Here is a 16,367-nt window from a genome sequence, read left to right on the forward strand (position 1 = left end):
AAAAAAAAAAAGAACTCATAGAATCAACAAGGTTGTATCGAGAAAGCAGGAACTGTATATTCAAGGGGACAGTGATTCGAAAAGGAGCAAAACTAGGAGGTAATCAGGGGTTTCCCATTGTATCTACATGGTTGACTATCACGCCTCAGGTAGCGCCTCTATAGGCTGACAAGACATGGGAATACAAGCAGATGTAAAATGCTTAAAAGTCCCAAGAGAAATGCCTCTTTGTAATCACAGATTCAAAATGACATCAAGATGCTTATAACGACCGACTTCCTCCCAACGCCTACCACGCGCCTATGAGCCCGAGATCCTGCGTTTGCCACCCCCCAGCCATACTGTCCACCCGGTCCGCCACCCCCTTTTACGTAGGTTTACACCATGATCATGGCCCCATCGCCGCCACGAAAACCAAACCACCCTTAGCCGATCAACACCGCCCACCCAACCATCGCCGCAAACACCGCCCCCGCTACCTTCACAGGATCCCCCGCCGCAGCCCTCCCCGCGGCGTTCTTGCTCTCCTTCTTCGCCACCCCATCCACCTCCTCGCCAAGCCCAAACTTCTCCCTCAGCGCCTTCTCGGCCTTCTGCTTCTCCTCTTCCTCTTCCTCTTCTCCCTTTTCCATAAGCGACTGATACCCCTGGCAAATCTCCACCAGCCTGTCCTCGTCCGGGAACTCGCCGTCGGAGGTCATGCAGCCGTAGGGCGCGTTGAGGTAGCGGCCGCGGCTGGACTCGTAGCAGGCGCGGGTCTGGGATTCCCAGGCCTGGCCGGGGGCGTTGGCGGCGGTTGGGGAGTCCTTGCTGCCGGCGAGGAGGAGATCGTCATGGTCGTCCTCATCCTCATCGCTATCGTCGTCGTCGTCGTCGTTGTCGTCGTCGTCGCTGTCGTCATCGGGACGGCGGGAGCCAAACGAGACGTCCGCGCTGGCGCTCAGGTCGAAGCCGGCCGTGGCGCGCGCAGCGTTGCGCTTGGCGGCGGCGCTGGCGGGCGCGTCCGTCGTGGCGCCCGCGCTGTCGGCGCTGCTTGTGCTTGTGCCTGCGCTTGTGCTTGTGCTCGCGCCGGCGCTGATGCTGCTGTTGTTGCTGCCGCTCCTGGCGCGAGCGGCGCCGGTGAGGCCGCACAGGCAGGCGAGATCGCCGTTGCAGCCCATCTGCTCGCCGGCGTAGCGGGCGCAGCCGGCGACGCAGCCGTCGAGGCCGCGGATCATGGCGGCGACGTTGCCAAACGCGCCGGCGATGTCATCAATGACGTTTCGGGCTTGCAGAGCACCAGCATGGTTCTGCGGCTTGGCGGGTCTGTGGGCGGAGTCGACGACGGCCCCGCTGGTCAGGGGGAGGAGGAGAAGGTGGTGGAGGAGGAGGAGGGTCTTGGGGGTTGGAGCGGTATGCATCCTAGCTGGCGAATGGCAGGTGGCTCGAGAGTGGAATGGATCTTTTGGTCAAGTGACTGCAAAGGTAACAAAGCACCAAGAGGTGGAAAAGATGGGGGACGTTTTGCTTGACAAGCAGAACAAACACGCCGAGTAGCTCCTCCGCCGTGACTCTCTTTATACAGCCCGAAGATGCTGTCCTATCTGGAATATGGGTACATAATTACAACACTGGCGACATGAAACGCAAGGTGACCTCATCTTTGACGACCGGGCCTGTGATGGGACATGTGTGGGCTCCGGGCGTTTCGCGCAGACCCGACATGGCGGAAGTCGGGAGGGACGGGATGGCGGCACGCCCGCAGGTTGGGCTGGCCCGAGGAAAGGCCAGACAGGCCTACAGCTCGTCCATCAAGCACCGATGCGGCCTGCTGTGAAATGGGTCCCGGTGGTGGGCCTGGCCCGTAGCCGCCATGTGAGACAACAACAAGGCCCGGCGGCCTGGCCACGTCTTGTTGTGGTTCTAGATCCGATGCATGCGCGATGCGGGTGGCTCCGGTGGCGGCCCCGTTCCGGCCGAGCCCACGTGGGAGGGAGAGGCAGCCAATCAGCGGCGCCAACGCCATGCGGCCTCCCAGAAATAGGCAGGTGGTCTGTGCATTAAGAAACATCAGGCAGGCCAAACAAAGGGTTAGGGTTTCCATGTATCATCAATTCTGATGGTCAACTACTATAGTATACCTTGGGTACCCGAAATAGGTACCCCGAGGTAGGTGCTGTGTGTATTGTGCGTATATGTACAAGCTCTCAAGGACGGACACTCCGTCCCTATGTTCTGTACAACATATATCTGTACTGCATCTTGCTGATTTCCATCTGCCAAAAAATACACCATGGAGAGGTTGAAAAAAAAAAAAAAAAACCACCCCTCGATGGCTAGGACGATAGGCAAGGATTTCTGGGACATAGTGGGCAGGGTGCGTGTTGCCTGAACATCGCCGGGATAGGCAGCCAGGCTATGACGAGAGACACCTGGGCCCGGCAACGAAGCATCGTCATAGCGACGAAGCCTAATCGTATCCGTATAAGGCGGCGCCATAGCTGCTGGACATGCTGCTGGACACGCCGCTGTCGCTGGTCTTGGTGCCTACGGGCTTGCCATGCTTGTCGGTGCTGGGCGCGTAGCGGGCCGTCGCGTAGATTTCGGAGTGGGCGGCAGGGGGAATGCGGCAGTACTCCTTGCCGCCGTGATACCTGCACTTGAGGTTTTGGCAGATATGGCCGTGCGTGCAACCTTCGACCCGGCAGGCGCCGCGGCGCGGGCACGGGTGGGCGCGGGCGAGCCGCTCGAGCGCCGCTAAGAGGTCGGCTTCGAGCGGCTCGTGGTCAAACTCGCACCTATCGCCCGAGCCGCAGAAGTTGGCCAGGTGGTAGGCGTTGCACAGCTTCTTCTGCTCGATGCGCTTCCTGAGGCGGGTCTCGACGGCCGTGGTCACGGGCTCTAGATAGCAATCGAGCCGGTGGTCGTCGCAGTTGACGGGGACGTAGCCCCGTGGGACGTTGACCTTCCTGGGCAGGTTCGCCAGGGGGCCGGGCGCGTCTACCGAGGCCCCCGGGGTCGTCGGGGTACCCGGCGGGCTACCCGACGGCACCCAGCCCGTAGAGTGGCCGGCGTCGCTGTTGGCGTCGGAAGGCGGGCTGGCATGGGACATCCTGCACTCCGTGTTGTAGCGGCATTTGCCCATCGCGTAGAAGACGCACGGCGCCTTCTTGTCGTCTTTCCTTGCGTCCTTCTTTTCGCCCTTCTTTTCATCCTCCTTCCTGCCCGAGCTGCTCGCAGACGCGGCCGTCTTGGCCGCCGAGAGCGTGGGCTTCTCCGTCGACGCTCCGCCGTAGACGCCGTTGACGCCGTTGACGCCGCCGGCATTCCGGTAGGGGAGGGCGGTGTCGATCGGCGTGTCGCGAAAGACGTTGCGGAACTCTTCGATGCCCATGCCGAGCTTCCTAAACTCATCGTGGAAGCGGACGCCGGGGGCATCGACAAGAGTGAACCTGGAGCTGTGGCCCGTGTAAGGCGTAAGCTCCGAGATATAGCCGACGTCGTGGCAAGCCGCAAAGTAGATGTGCTTGCACTGACTGTTTTCGGCGTACAGCCGCAGCAGGGCGCGCAGCTTAAAGTCGGCGTTCTCCTTGAGCTGGCCGGCGTCGATAAACTCGGTCAGGCCGTAGGAGCGGTTGAAGCTGGCGATGAAGGGGGCCATGGACCGGCTCTCGGTGCTCACGACGCCCATCTTGGAGAGCGCCTTGGACAGGCCGTGGACGTTGGCATAGATGCGGATCATGACCTGGCAATGCTCCAGGCCGCGGCGCCGCAGGCTTGCTTTGACCTCGTCGTTGAGGAGCTGGGCCGCCTCGCTCCCGCCGTCGGTGCGCTTGCCGAGCAGAGAGTCCTTAAACACGTAGCCGTCGCCGTCGACGAGGACCAGCACGAAGGGATTGCGCTCCTGGTCCCGGGCCATCCGCTTGTACTTTTCTCGGGCCTCGCGCTCCTCCTCGTAGTCGCTCTTGAGGCGCTTGTAGCTCTCGATGAGGACGGCATACTGGTCGAGGATGCGGGAAAGTTCATCGTCTGTGCGAAACTGGGCGAGCTGGGCGTTGGCCCGTTCAATTTCTTGATCGGTGAGCATGGCTGCGGGCTCGAGCAGGACCGCCCGTGATCGCGAAGGTAAGTAGAGGCCGTGACGGAACTGCGGTCCAGTGAGATCGCCACCCAGCATGACGGAAGAGGAAACATGGAGGTGGCCTGAAATACATACCCTTGACTAATCCAGCAACCCCGAGCAGCACAAACGGGGATTGGGCGGTGAGCTTGCAGTCCACGCTGCCCATAAGACGCTGCTTTGGCTGTCGAGTTACAGGGTACAGATGGGATGAAATGACAGGGGACGATGCGGAAGAAAGGGGTGTGAAAAGGAAAAAAAAAAAAAAAAATTGTAACCCCGACAAGATCAGGCGAGCCCGTCGGAGATTAGTGAACCGAGGACTGGAACAGATCCAAGATGAAACTTTCAAGAAAGGATACCGAACCCAGCGGCGCCGGCAGGCAAACGGTCCTTTCTCTCCGCCAGAGTACCCGCCGGAGTATCCGCTGGGTGCACTAACTACATATAGACAAACGGAACCGACAGGGCTTCTTGTTTTTGGGGAAGAGAGCCAGACTGAAGTTTTGGCCGCTGGACCAAGGCTGCCTAGCCAAGGCAGGATGATGACCTCATCTTCCACAACAACAAGATGCCGCCTTTTCGTGTTGATCTCGTCAAGGTGAGCATTACCTATCTGCAGCCTTTCAACAGTCCATAGAGAGCCTCTCTCCCATGGGATCTGTGAGCGCTTGATGGAAACCCTGCTCAGCGGGTTTGTATCGAGTTGAACCATGTGATTTTTTTTTTTTTTTTTTTTGTGTTTTGTTGTCGTCTTGTTGTCATCTTGACGATACGGCCAATGCAACGTCCGTGCTTCCGTTCTTTTTGGCTTCTTGGCCCCCGCAACGTCCAGGGCATCCTTTTTCCTCGTGCGTTGTCGGGATGATTTTCCGGTTTTGGAAAACCTGCCATGGCCAAAAACCACATGGTTATTGGCCACGTTACTCCACCAGAGAACCCTACCGGCGAGGCCGCTATTACGCAGTAGAGAAGCCGCCAGAGCGGTGTAGAGAGGCAGCTTGGCATGCATGGAATAAACAACGGAGGCTGTATTAACTATAGTATAGTAGCTAATACTTGTCGTACCTACTGCGTAGAAGTAGGGACCTGAGGAACCCCACTGCCGGTACTGTACCTAAGTATACCTATACATACACAGTACACAGTACATAACCTGCCTCTCGTTGGGGCTCCACATCCCAAAGTCCAAGGCGCAGCAACAAGACGCACCAGGTCAGGTACCGGACACTTGGTACCTATGCTGTGCTGCTGAAATATACCCAAAACAGCCCGCGTGGCTGTAAGACAGGGGGTAGGGCAAGACACATAAGGAAAGGTATTGAAATGCCTTACCGCACCTCACCTACCTGCTTGACCTCCCGAACGTTACGTCATCCTCTCATCCACCCAGGTTCATGGAACAGCACAAGGATGAGGAAAAAAAGGGCTACAAGGAGTGATGCGAGAAAAAAGGGGGATCGGAGGACTGAAAAGCCCCCTATGGCTGCAGTTTAACCTCCCTTTGTGGCTGCAAAGGCTCCCAAGGAGATAAGTCCCCTGATAAAGAGCTTTGACTGCACTTCCTATACATCATATTCCAGACTACCTAGGTACCCTACGCAAGAGGGTTCTCCCTCTTCTGGACCATCATCGAATTCAACCGATCGTTGCACTTTCTGGAAGACTATTTCCCTGAGGGTGCTCCTGGTACGATAATACCGCATTAAGCAGGTAGGAACAAACTCAAATCACAGGCCATCATGTCAAACCATCAACATGCTGTGTGTGTAGAGGTGTGTGCGTACTCTTCTGTAGGGCTCACACACTCCATAGCAAGGAGAAGCACCTAGATATAGTCCATGTTCAACCATGCCAGACGCCAGCAAGCAACCCCCAAACCTCCCAAAAAAAGAAAGAAAATAAAGAAAAAGAGAAAAACATTCACAATCCTCCCAAAACCCCTTCCACAACCTCCCTCAGCATCCTCAAACCGTAAAACTTGGCCACGTTCGCATACACCCCCAACCTCCTCACCACCGCCTTGCGATCCACGCTCTCCTTCCACTCCCCGCTGCACGTGCAGTGCTCCATGAACTCGTTGACCCTCAACGCGCCGCACCTCCCGCACTTCAGATCCTGCGTCGTCCACTGCACCACCAAGCCCTCCACCTCAGCGAGCAGCCTCTCCTCCACCTCGTTGCGATCGTACTCGGTCTGGCAGAACTGGCACCGCCACGTCCACGCCGCCGCCCCGTCGCCTCCTCCTCCCTCGTGGTGGGCCGTGTCCGGCGGGGGCATGAGATCCTGATCCCTGCAAAAGTCGAGGTCGCGCGCCATGGTGCAGCTGTCGCAGCTGATCTGCGGCAGCCGGAGCGACTCGGAGGGGTTGGCGAACGCGCCCTCGCGCGCAAACTCGCGCACCTCGAACAGCGCGAGGAGCTCCTTGCGCAGCAGGCGGGCCTCGAGGGTGATGTTCTTGTCGAGCGAGAGGACCTGCATGAGGGAGATGACGAGCTCCAGCACGGGGTTGGCCGTGGAGGAGGACGATGGCTTCTTCTTGGCATCCTTGGCCGTCGCCGCCACCTCCTCGAGGCTGGCCTGCGGCGTAAGCTTGGCCAGGTGAGAGCCGGGGAGGACGGGGAACGAGTAATCTGCGGCAAGCTCCGGGTGGAGCATCTCGCGCCGCTGGGCGTTGATGAGCCCCGCGATCTCCTTCTTCAGGGGCTTCTCGAAGGCCTTGCCCAGGATGATCTGCCCCGGCGCGTCCTCGGCCAGACCCGCGTTGCTGTTGCCGCCGCCCGCCAACCTCGCCGGCAGCTGGGTCAGGCGCGGGGTCGAGGTCGGGTCGGAGCCCGTGGCCGGGCGCTTGAGGCCGTGCATCAGCTCGACGAACTCGACCACCCAGTCGCGGAACGTCGGCTGCAGCCTCGCCGGCAAAAAGGTCGCCATCTGCCAGTGCATGACGGTCTGCAGATCCTGCTCCTCGCGCTCCACCACCTCCTGGCAGGCCTTGCCGCCGTAGTTGAACTCGTCGTACCAGACCAGGTAGTCCCAGTACTCCTTGATCTCGAGGTCGATGAAGTGGAAGAGGGGCTTCTGCTTGATGCTCTTGATGATGTACTGCGCATACGCGTACGCGTTGCCCACCTCCGACTTGGTCGTCTGCAGCAGCAGCCGCCCTGGGCTGGCAAAGATGACCTGCGACCCGACGCGCCGAAAGTCCGCCATCAGCTGCAGCAGCGCCTTGCGGCTCATCATCTGCACGTAGTAGTGCAGCGCGCGGTCGTAGAGACACGAGGCCGGGGACTCGACCCACCGCACGAGGTGCTGCACCATGACATCGGCCATGGTCGAGCCCTTGCACGCTTCCGCCCACCACGACTTGACCATGTCGCGCAGCACGTGGACTCCCGCGTTGGCAAAGGCGTTGTCCGACACGAGCACCCCGTCCTCGCCGCTGCTGTCGCCGGCTGGGTTGAACGAGATGCTATCCGCCCCCTCCAGCTCGTTGATGAGCGACGAGGTGAGAATGGTGTTGATGGCGAGGTTGCGCACCTCCAGGTCGATGCACACCGTCGCAAACGTGCCGGGGTTGTTGACGGATGGCATCTGCACCTGGTCCAGCGGGCCGGCAACGTCGTCCCTCTCGTACCCGGCGTGGTCCGGCCGCGGGCTCTGCGACCACCACAGCACGACGTTGTTCGCCATCAAGCGGCGCGCGTAGGCCACGTCGATGAGGAACCTCGGGTCGTCGCGCTCCAGGTTGCACAGCGGGACGTCGCCGTAGCGGGCGAGCGCCGTGAGGTGGTAAATCCACGACCCGAGGCTGAGGTAGTGGTTGACGAGCCGGCGGGCGGCCACCGTCTGCCACCCGAGCGGGGGCAACGAGCTGTCGGCGGGATCGTAGCGCAGCGGGAGGACGGGGAACTCTCCGAGGACCGGGACGTCGTGGACCAGCAGGTTGCGCTGGGAGGACTGAACCACCAACATGGTCGGGCCCGAGTCGTCCTTGTTCATCTTCTTCACCACGTCGCCGATCTCGAGGAACGCCTTGCGCCGCGTCGTCACCTGCGTCACCTTGAAGGTGAGCTTCTCTTGGTAGGCAAAGGCCTCCTGCCAGGTCGAATCGGCCGCCTCCTCGCGGATCCTGCGCGCCAGGACGTCCGAGTAGAGCTTGCCGACGTTGGGCAGGTCCTGGCCGCCTTCCTTCGTCTTCTGCTGGATGACGATGTGCGCCTTGTCGCCCGTGGTGGAGAACACGCCAAAGATCTGCCGGTCGCCGGCGCTGATGTGCGACACGTAAATGTACGACATGCGGGCGCCTTCCAGGTACGGCTGGGGCTTGGGCGGCTTGACGAGGCTGTCGAGGTCGAATCCATGGTCCAGGCCACGGCCGAGCACGCCGGGCTGGCTCTGGTCGATGGTGCAGCGGTTGCCCAGCTGGAGCACGGCACGCAGGTTGAGCGGAAGCTGCTTCTCGTACACGCCCTCCACGCTGGGGTGGTTGAAGAGGAGCGAGAACTTCTCCGCCTCGGCGAAGTAAATCTCCTCAGGCACCGTCAGCTTGAACAGGTGCACCGACGAGTGGCCGTTGGGCAGCGTGTGATTGACCTGCTCGACGTGGCAGCCGTCGATCTCGATGTCTGGCAGCTCCCTGCTCTTAAGGTTCAGGAAGACCTGCCGCGGAACGTTGATCTTGACCGTGTGGATCTTGGAGTCGATGAGCACGAAGGCGAGCACGATGCCCGGGGTCTCGGTCGCCCGGAGCTGCAGCAGCTGCCACGTGTTCCGGAAGGTGAGCTCGGCCTGGTGGCGGAACGTCTGCTGGATGTTGCTTTGCATGGCCGGGCGCCGGTCGCCAAACAGATGCCTCCTCCGCTCGCGTGCCTGCTTCTGCAGCTTCCACTTGAGCTTTTGGTACTCGAGGAACGCCGCGTAGTCCTCGCTCGGATTCGGCATGACCTTGGGCAGGGCCGCGAAGGGATCCTGATGTTCCGCCGGCTCTGGCGACTTGCGCTTCTGCGCTGCCGGCGGCTTCTGCTGCTGGGAGGCCGAGATGGCGGAGCTGACGGTCTTGGGCTTGAGCAGATCCCCGATGTCCTCAACGTCGCCGATCCGGTTGACCGCAATCTCCCCGAGGGGGCCTTTGGTCGTCGGCCCAAACAGGTCGGTGAGCTTCTTCTGCTTCATCTTGTCGTCCTTGATGTTGATGCGGCGCTGCAGCCAGTCGGGATGCGGCACGCGCGGCACCGGGTTGCGCACCTTCTGCAGCGCGGCCGGGATGGTGATGAGCTTCTGGATGACCGAGCCGAGGCGCTCCAGGTAGTAGTCCCAGTCCAGCAGCGCCCTCGGGTCGGTATCGGCAGGCTCCTCCTTGAGCCACTTCTTGAGGTACATGCGCTTGACGTCCTCCTCGGCCGCGAAGATGGCAACCGGCACGGCGCGCTCCGTGACGGGCGCGTTCTTGGGCTTGGCGCAGATGATGAACTTGCAGTTCAGGCCCTTGTCCTTGACCATGCCCTCGCCGAGGAAGTCGGCGAGACGCTTGGCCGTGGTGATGGACGTCGACTTTTGGCCGGCGTACTCTTCCAGCGTCTTTGACATGCTGCGATTTTCCGAAATCAGGTCCATGAGCTCCTCGTCGGCCAGGGTCGCGCCCTTGCTGTGCAGCACGTCCAGCCACTGGTTGGCGACCTTGGCCACGGCGGCGTAGCATTCGGCCAGCGTGGTGCCCTCGAGGAAGAACTTGAAGATTTGCTGCTGGAAGATTTTGATGAGCTTCAGCTCACCCCTGCGCTTCACCTCGAAGCCCTTGAGCTCGGCGAGGCTGCCATCCTCGTTGAAGACGGCGTACCGCTTCTTCAGGTTCTTGTCCTCCTCCTTGGACGTGGGCAGGATCATGGCCTTGTACGGGCCGTCGACCTCGAAGAAGATGGAGTTGTCGCTGTGCGTCTCGTACTTGAACGTCTTGGGGTCGACAAGGGTCTGATATTGATGGTTTGTGAACTTGGCGTGCACCAGGTGGTTGAGCATGACGCAGGGGTACGAAATGGCCATCTTCTTGCCGTTCTTGAGCTTGAAGGCAAAGTTCTCGGGGAAGGTCGCCGGAAGCATGCACCAGATGCCGTCCGTGTCGAGCTCGAGGGGGCGGCCGAGGCGTTCGATGAGCGAGCGGGCCAGCTGAATGATGGTAGCTCCCGTCAGGCACGTAACGCCGGCCATTTCCATCGAGTACCACCGAGAGCCCTTGCGCATGACGTAGCCGTAGAACGAGTTGAGAATGACCTTGTGCGCCAGCTGCAGCGAGTCGAACAGCACGATCATCTTCTTGGCGTTCTCGATCTCGGCCGGCGGAGCACCCGAGCTCTTGAGCGCATCCGTCTTGCCCTTCCACACCTTGGCCTTGCCCTTGTAGTCGTAGCGGCGGTCACGGAAGTCGCGCACCGTGTTGATGTAGAAGGGATTCTCGCGCTGGCATATGATGGCCTCCCGGACGATGGTGGTCGACTCACGGATCTTGTGGTAGACCTTTTGCGAGTACAGCTGAAGCCGCTTCTTGATGAGCGCCGCCTGCTCGTCCGCGCTGAGCTCCTGCCACGTGCGCATCGGAGCGTTGGGGGATCTGCCAGGGAACCTTTCGTTCTCGAGGGCGTGGCGGATCATGTTGTACTCGTCGCGCTTCGCGGGGAGGTATTCGCCTCTCCACGCCCAGGGAAGCCTCCTGTCACAGGTCTTGCCCGGGCGGTTGAAGTCGCAGGCGGCACAGTCGGACTCTGAAATCATCGAGTCGGGTTGCAGACGGTTCGTCGTCATGATGTTGGGGTACATGGAGGCGACGTCGAGGTGATAGATGAGGGGCCGTTCGTTCCGGTTGGGCGTCTCCTTGAGGTTCATCAGCTTGTCGACGATCTGCTGCTTCACCTCGTCGTAGTTGGTGACGTCGTCCAGCGACTTCTTCTCTTCCACCGTGATGCTGAAGGTCAGAGCGGCATCCAGATCCCGCAGCAGCTCGTCGACCGCCGTGGGGTCGACGGAGAAGTTGACAGGGATGTCGGACCGGAACACACCGGCCTCGATGCTCTCGACGTGCCCGCCGACGTACGTCTCGGAGTCCAGAAGATGCCCTTCCCAGAAGGCCTCCCTCGGGGCAACGTGCTTGTTGGGCAGCACAATGTCCTTCTTGTAGGCCTGCACCATGAGAAGCATCTCGCAGAGCGTACCGGTTCCCTTGCGCAGGGTGTCGTCGGGGCCGAGGGGAAGGATGGTGCAGAGAGAGAAGATGAAGGGATGGACGTATTTCATGTAGAGGTAGTAGGTGGCGACGGCATCAGAAACCGAGTACTCGGCCAGCGTCTGGGGCCTCTCGGCGGCGTAGGGCGTCATGAGCTCGGGGTCGAGCTCGTCGGGGTCGTAGCCAAGCTTGGCGACGGTCACGGCTTTGAGGCCACGGCTACCCTGCGGCAGGTAGCTGTCGCGGTTGACCCAGTGGAAGCAGTCCATGTGCACGCTGTAGTTGCTTTTGAACTGGTCCTCGCTGTCCTTCTTCCAACCAATTTCGCGGTACATGTCGATCCCATTGAAGCTGGCGCGGGCCTCAACAAAGGGCCAGTCGAAGAAGTCACCGTTATAGGTGGCGATGACCGTGGGGCGAGCCTCCTTGATGTGGAGGAAGAAGCGCTCGATCACGGACTTCTCGTCAGGCTCGTTGAAGATCATGAAGGGCCCGGGGTAGTCTGGCCGCGGGGTGTAGTCGAAGTCGGCGATGTCTTCCGAGACGATCTCGCGGTTGGTGATGAGAAAACCCTGGCCGTCAATCATGTACGAGATCATCATGATCTGGTCGACGGTGGAGTCGGGGAACTTGAGCGGGGCCTTGGTCGTCTCGATATCAAACGCCAGGACGACCGGGTCCGCCGGCGCTAGACGGTCCTCGTTGCGGATGACGGTGGTGATGCCGTTTTTCGCCTCAACAAAGTACCAGTTGCCGACGCGAATGTCTGGTTTTGTCAGCACCCCCCCGGTTTCTTTGGCCCGGGTCCAAGGAGGGACACGTACCTAAGTCTATCATTACTCTAACGTGGTATGGAACGTCGTACTCTCGGATATCGACAATAAATTCGCTCGCCTCAGCGAAGGATGCATTCGTTCGTCGGTCATTACTTCGTACATCGTCGTCAAAGAGATCAAAGTTGCCGTTCGCGCTCCTTTTGGTTAGCCGGACGAAGCAACAAGAAACCCAAACCAAGCGGACACTTACGTCGCGACCTCGGCGTATGTGTCCATGGCATCCATCCCCTTCTTGTTCTTTTCCGCAATGGGCATGATATCTCTCCTCGCCGCCATCAGGTCCTGCACGTTGTGGAACCTCAGCTCGAGAAACGTCCTCCGGTAGCCGAGCAGGTGGTTCGGCATCTTGAGGTCCTCCTTCTCGAGGCGCCGGATGGACTTGACCACGCCGCCGCCGGGTGCCCGCTTGCACCATTCCTCCACCTCGCCTTCGTGTCCGCTGCGGCAGGCGATGAGAAAGTACGGGTCGTACTCGACGGTGGCCTTGAACGTGGAGCCGTCTTCCTCGATAAAGTAGCAGTCAAGGGCAGCGCGGCCGCCACCGCCGGGGACACGGGGATCGTCGATGGAGGTCGGCTGGACATTGACGAGCCAGCCCTCGCGCTTGCGTCCGGCGTCATAGCGCGCAAAGCCCATGTTCTCGTCGATCTGGTGGGCTAACGCCGTGCGCTCCCACTTTTCGTCTAATGATGTGGCCTCGCCACGGCCGCTGGTCGAAGCAGCGAAGGTCTTGGTGCGAGGGCCATGGTAGGCCACTTTCCCGCCGCGGCGGTAGCCCTTTTGCGGGCGTCTGAGTGAGGTGTTGGGCATGATGGCGTCGGCGCCGTCGTAGCGGGGGGTTCGAGGCTCGAGTCGGCGTCGTTGTCAAAGCCGCGGCGGATGTCCGGTAGTCGGTGAGTCCCAAGAGACGGTCTAACCTTCAAGCCAACACAAAAAAAAAGATAGAAAACAAAAGGCAAACCTGGAGTCCTTAGTAATTGAGCCGGCAGCCCCGTCGCATGGATCCGGGGAGCATTGGAGTGTGGAAGGTCAATTCCTGGCTCCAGGAATGCGGCGAGGTTTGGGGTGTGGCAGCGAGCTCGTGCATGCGGTTTCTCGATTGGGCAAATCCCATTAAGCACACAAACGCGTCCAACCGCGATAGAACGCGACGCGCCAAGGGAAAGACCCCATTAACAACCCTAACCCTTCTTGTATCTAGGTCTAGTCCCCACCCAGTACCTGTGGGGGGGGGGGGGGGGTTCCGGTCCATGGTCAACAAGTGGGGCCGAAAACGAGCTTCGACCGATCCAACACGGCCCGGTCCCCTGCAGCTTTGCATCACCAAAATCCTGGCTGGCCGGAGGCTCAGACAGGGCAGCAAAGGGATACGAAGGGCTTAGCTGCCGCATTCTTACTAACTCTGGTGAGTGTGTAGTTTGTCCGTGAATGCTTGAGCCAATCTGCAAGCCATCATCCCCTCTCGAGAGCCAATGGCTAACCGTCCCCCGCAGCGCTGCCCTCCATCAAAAAACCAGCACGCAGATACACACACCCTTGGTACCAACCACCCGACGCTGTCCATGTACTCCAAAGCATCTCGTCTGTAGCAAGTCCATCATGTCCGCACAAGAACCGCCTTCGAGGGACGCCACCCCTGGCTCCCCATCCTCCCCCACCACCTCCACTGCTCAGTTTCCAGCGCAACCAACACCTCCACCACCATCATCATTATCATCGGCATCGCCGCCGCCGCCACCAAGAAGCCAACCCGGCCAGCAGCCCACCCTCACCGAAGCCCTCACCAGCATCAAGCCCTCCGACTTCCTCACCATCCACCAGGCCCCCTGCGTCCGCCCCGGTCTCCTCACCGGGATCGGCGTCGGCGCTGCGGTCGGCGCAATACGATGGATCATGGGCCTGCCCATCCCGCGCGCAGCAAACTGGGCGGTCGGTACGGGTCTGGCTGCCGCCGCGGGGAGATATGAGTACTGCCAGTTCCAGAGGCGGCAGGAGAGGGAGAAGGTGAGGAGGGTGGTGCAAGTGTATGCAGAGAAGCAAGCCAAGGAGAAAAGGGAAAAGGAGGAGAGGGAAAGGCGGGAGAGGGAGGCCAGGGAAAAGGAGGAGGCGGAGAGAAGGAAGGGATGGTGGAAATTCTGGTAGGCTGGATGATTTCAACGGGAGGGAGAGACAGGTGGTTTGTACACGTATACCAGAGAAGTGTATCATTTTGTAACAAGAAAATGTTCTTCATTGAGGAATGGTAGGGAATCTCCATGTAAATGTAAACCATTGCGAGCAACTGTAATGACTGTCGTGCATATATCCCGTAAAACTCCGTGCCAACCCAGGTTGTTTGATCCCGCGCCTTGTCCCGTTCCCAGCCGCAAACCAAACGCCCGTGTCCCCTACCTCACGATACGACCTCTTGCCCGTTCATGAATCCGTCCCAAAACACTACCAGAAACCCAGCACGCGGCTCGCCATGTCATCACTCATGAATGCTCATCCTCATCCCATGAATCCCATCATCCAACCAAATGCCCCCCCCCCACCCTTTATCCAGCCGGAGCCGAACGAACCCAACGCCCCGGGAAACCCATGTCACCGTCAGAATCACGCACCAACCTCACCACCCACCGCCGTCACCTGAACCATCCCACCCGCCTCCATGGCCCTCTCCACCGCCCCCTCGAGAAACCTCACCCGGCGGCGATCATTCTTCGCCTTGGCCTTCACGACCGCATCCACCGACCCTGTGGAAGCAGGGCTTTCGCCCCGCCGGCGAAGCAAGGTCCGCTTGGCGCGGGCCTCGCGCTCCTCGCGTCGGCGGTACTCAACCAGCTGCTGGCGTCGCCGCAGAGCGCGCGCGTAAGCGATGGCGGGGGTCGGTTTGAACCCGATGCCGTTGATGCCGGTGCCGTCGTCGTCCGAGTCGTCGGGGTCGTAGATGGTGATTTCGTCTTGGCGCCATGTTAGGGCGGCACGGACCGGGTCGACGATGGTGGGAGAAGGGGTGGCGGATTTGGACCCTCTGGGAGCTTTCTGTTCGGATTCGAACGGAGGAGTGCCGTGGCGCTTAAAAGAGCGCTTGGGGGTTTCGGGTTTTGACATCGTGGATTCCGTAGTCGAAGCGCCATCATGGTTGTTGCAGTCGGTCTCGGTCTCGGTCTCGTCCAAGGCTTCGCTGCCCTCGCCAAGGTCGACCTTCGTGTTGGCCATCGTTTCGGTCTGCTCAACCACGGCTTCGTCGAGGGCAAAGGAAACCGCCCTTGCAGGCGAACGGCGCTTGGGACTGCCCCCTGCGTCGGCTCGTGTAATCACGGACGGAAGCGGGCTCGTGAATATTGAAGACGATGGCGGGACGGCGACATGTCCGGCGTCCGCCATGTCGACCTCAGGCAGCTTGACTCGTTTCCGTGGCGAATCCTCGGTCGGGTCCGTCGACCCCGGGTCGGTTGAGGCGCCGGAACCCCCACCCCCACCTTCCAGAGCAAGGCCCCGGAACTTGTGGGTAACACGAGTCCATGAGCTGGCGCCTCTGTCGTCCAGCGCCGCATTGACGGTGAATGTAAACCGTGTAGGCTCGAGATCGAGATGACCGTCGCTGAGCATCTCGCTGCGCTTTCGCTTCGGCGTCGAGAAGGGCGAACTCTCCATGGTTGTGGTGTTTCGGTAACGAGCGAGGTTGGTTGTCAGGCGCAGGTCACGACGATGTCGGCGGCGCACGCAAAGCGTCACATCGGCTGCAGGTTGGGGATCCCAACGATCGGGTGTGACTTGTTCGGCGATGTCGAGAGACGGATCTGCGGAAGATGGAGTACAAAAAGGGCTTCTGTGATCAAGCCAGAAAATGAGGGCGAAGTCCCGCAATGGCCTCGGCGTCCCTGCAATTTGCCAAAACTCACTGCGTGGCCTCCGGCAATGATCAACACATTCTGGTAGCTTGTTTCGTGGTTGGTTGCAATGGTTGCATTGCGTGGAAACCAGGGAGTTGGGGACCAGCGACCAGCGTTGAGGTTGAAATGTGGGGTCATCAGCCCTGCCGGGTCCATCCATTCCGGTCATGTGGGACCCGCCTCTTTTGGCCCCACTGGCCACCTGCCAGATGGCCCGCTCTGCTGACCTTGACTGCTTCGGTAACCACCTACTGCGTACACAGTATAGTATGTACATTGAGGCGGCCTTCAGGCCCCGGGTTTCGGAAGTTTGGCTCGGGAACCTCGGTCACCGCTAAGAT

The 16,367-nt window shown here is 60.2% G+C and overlaps 5 protein-coding genes across 5 annotated transcripts; 1 reads left to right on the forward strand and 4 right to left on the reverse strand.

The window, feature by feature from the left end:
- Positions 1–425: 425 nt before the first annotated feature.
- Positions 426–1,400, reverse strand: VTJ83DRAFT_6063 (uncharacterized protein; the record flags this gene model as incomplete). The annotated part of the gene is made up of 1 exon (XM_071012733.1): positions 426–1,400. One exon carries the CDS (start codon positions 1,398–1,400, stop codon positions 426–428), a length of 975 nt encoding a protein of 324 aa, XP_070865438.1.
- A 1,049-nt stretch (positions 1,401–2,449) lies between these two features.
- On the reverse strand, positions 2,450–4,066 carry VTJ83DRAFT_6064 (uncharacterized protein; the record flags this gene model as incomplete). The annotated part of the gene is made up of 1 exon (XM_071012734.1): positions 2,450–4,066. The coding sequence occupies one exon, from the start codon at positions 4,064–4,066 to the stop codon at positions 2,450–2,452; it is 1,617 nt and encodes a 538-aa protein (XP_070865439.1).
- Positions 4,067–6,022: 1,956 nt separating this feature from the next.
- VTJ83DRAFT_6065 (uncharacterized protein) lies at positions 6,023–12,958 on the reverse strand (the record flags this gene model as incomplete). The annotated part of the gene is made up of 3 exons (XM_071012735.1): positions 6,023–12,078; positions 12,137–12,282; positions 12,339–12,958. 3 exons carry the CDS (start codon positions 12,956–12,958, stop codon positions 6,023–6,025), a joined length of 6,822 nt encoding a protein of 2,273 aa, XP_070865440.1.
- Positions 12,959–13,747: 789 nt separating this feature from the next.
- VTJ83DRAFT_6066 (uncharacterized protein) lies at positions 13,748–14,290 on the forward strand (the record flags this gene model as incomplete). The annotated part of the gene is made up of 1 exon (XM_071012736.1): positions 13,748–14,290. One exon carries the CDS (start codon positions 13,748–13,750, stop codon positions 14,288–14,290), a length of 543 nt encoding a protein of 180 aa, XP_070865441.1.
- A 453-nt stretch (positions 14,291–14,743) lies between these two features.
- Positions 14,744–15,787, reverse strand: VTJ83DRAFT_6067 (uncharacterized protein; the record flags this gene model as incomplete). The annotated part of the gene is made up of 1 exon (XM_071012737.1): positions 14,744–15,787. One exon carries the CDS (start codon positions 15,785–15,787, stop codon positions 14,744–14,746), a length of 1,044 nt encoding a protein of 347 aa, XP_070865442.1.
- Between the last annotated feature and the right edge of the window lie 580 nt (positions 15,788–16,367).

The sequence above is a fragment of the Remersonia thermophila genome, chromosome 5, assembly GCF_042764415.1.
Source record: "Remersonia thermophila strain ATCC 22073 chromosome 5, whole genome shotgun sequence".
NCBI classification, from domain to species: domain Eukaryota; kingdom Fungi; phylum Ascomycota; class Sordariomycetes; order Sordariales; family Chaetomiaceae; genus Remersonia; species Remersonia thermophila.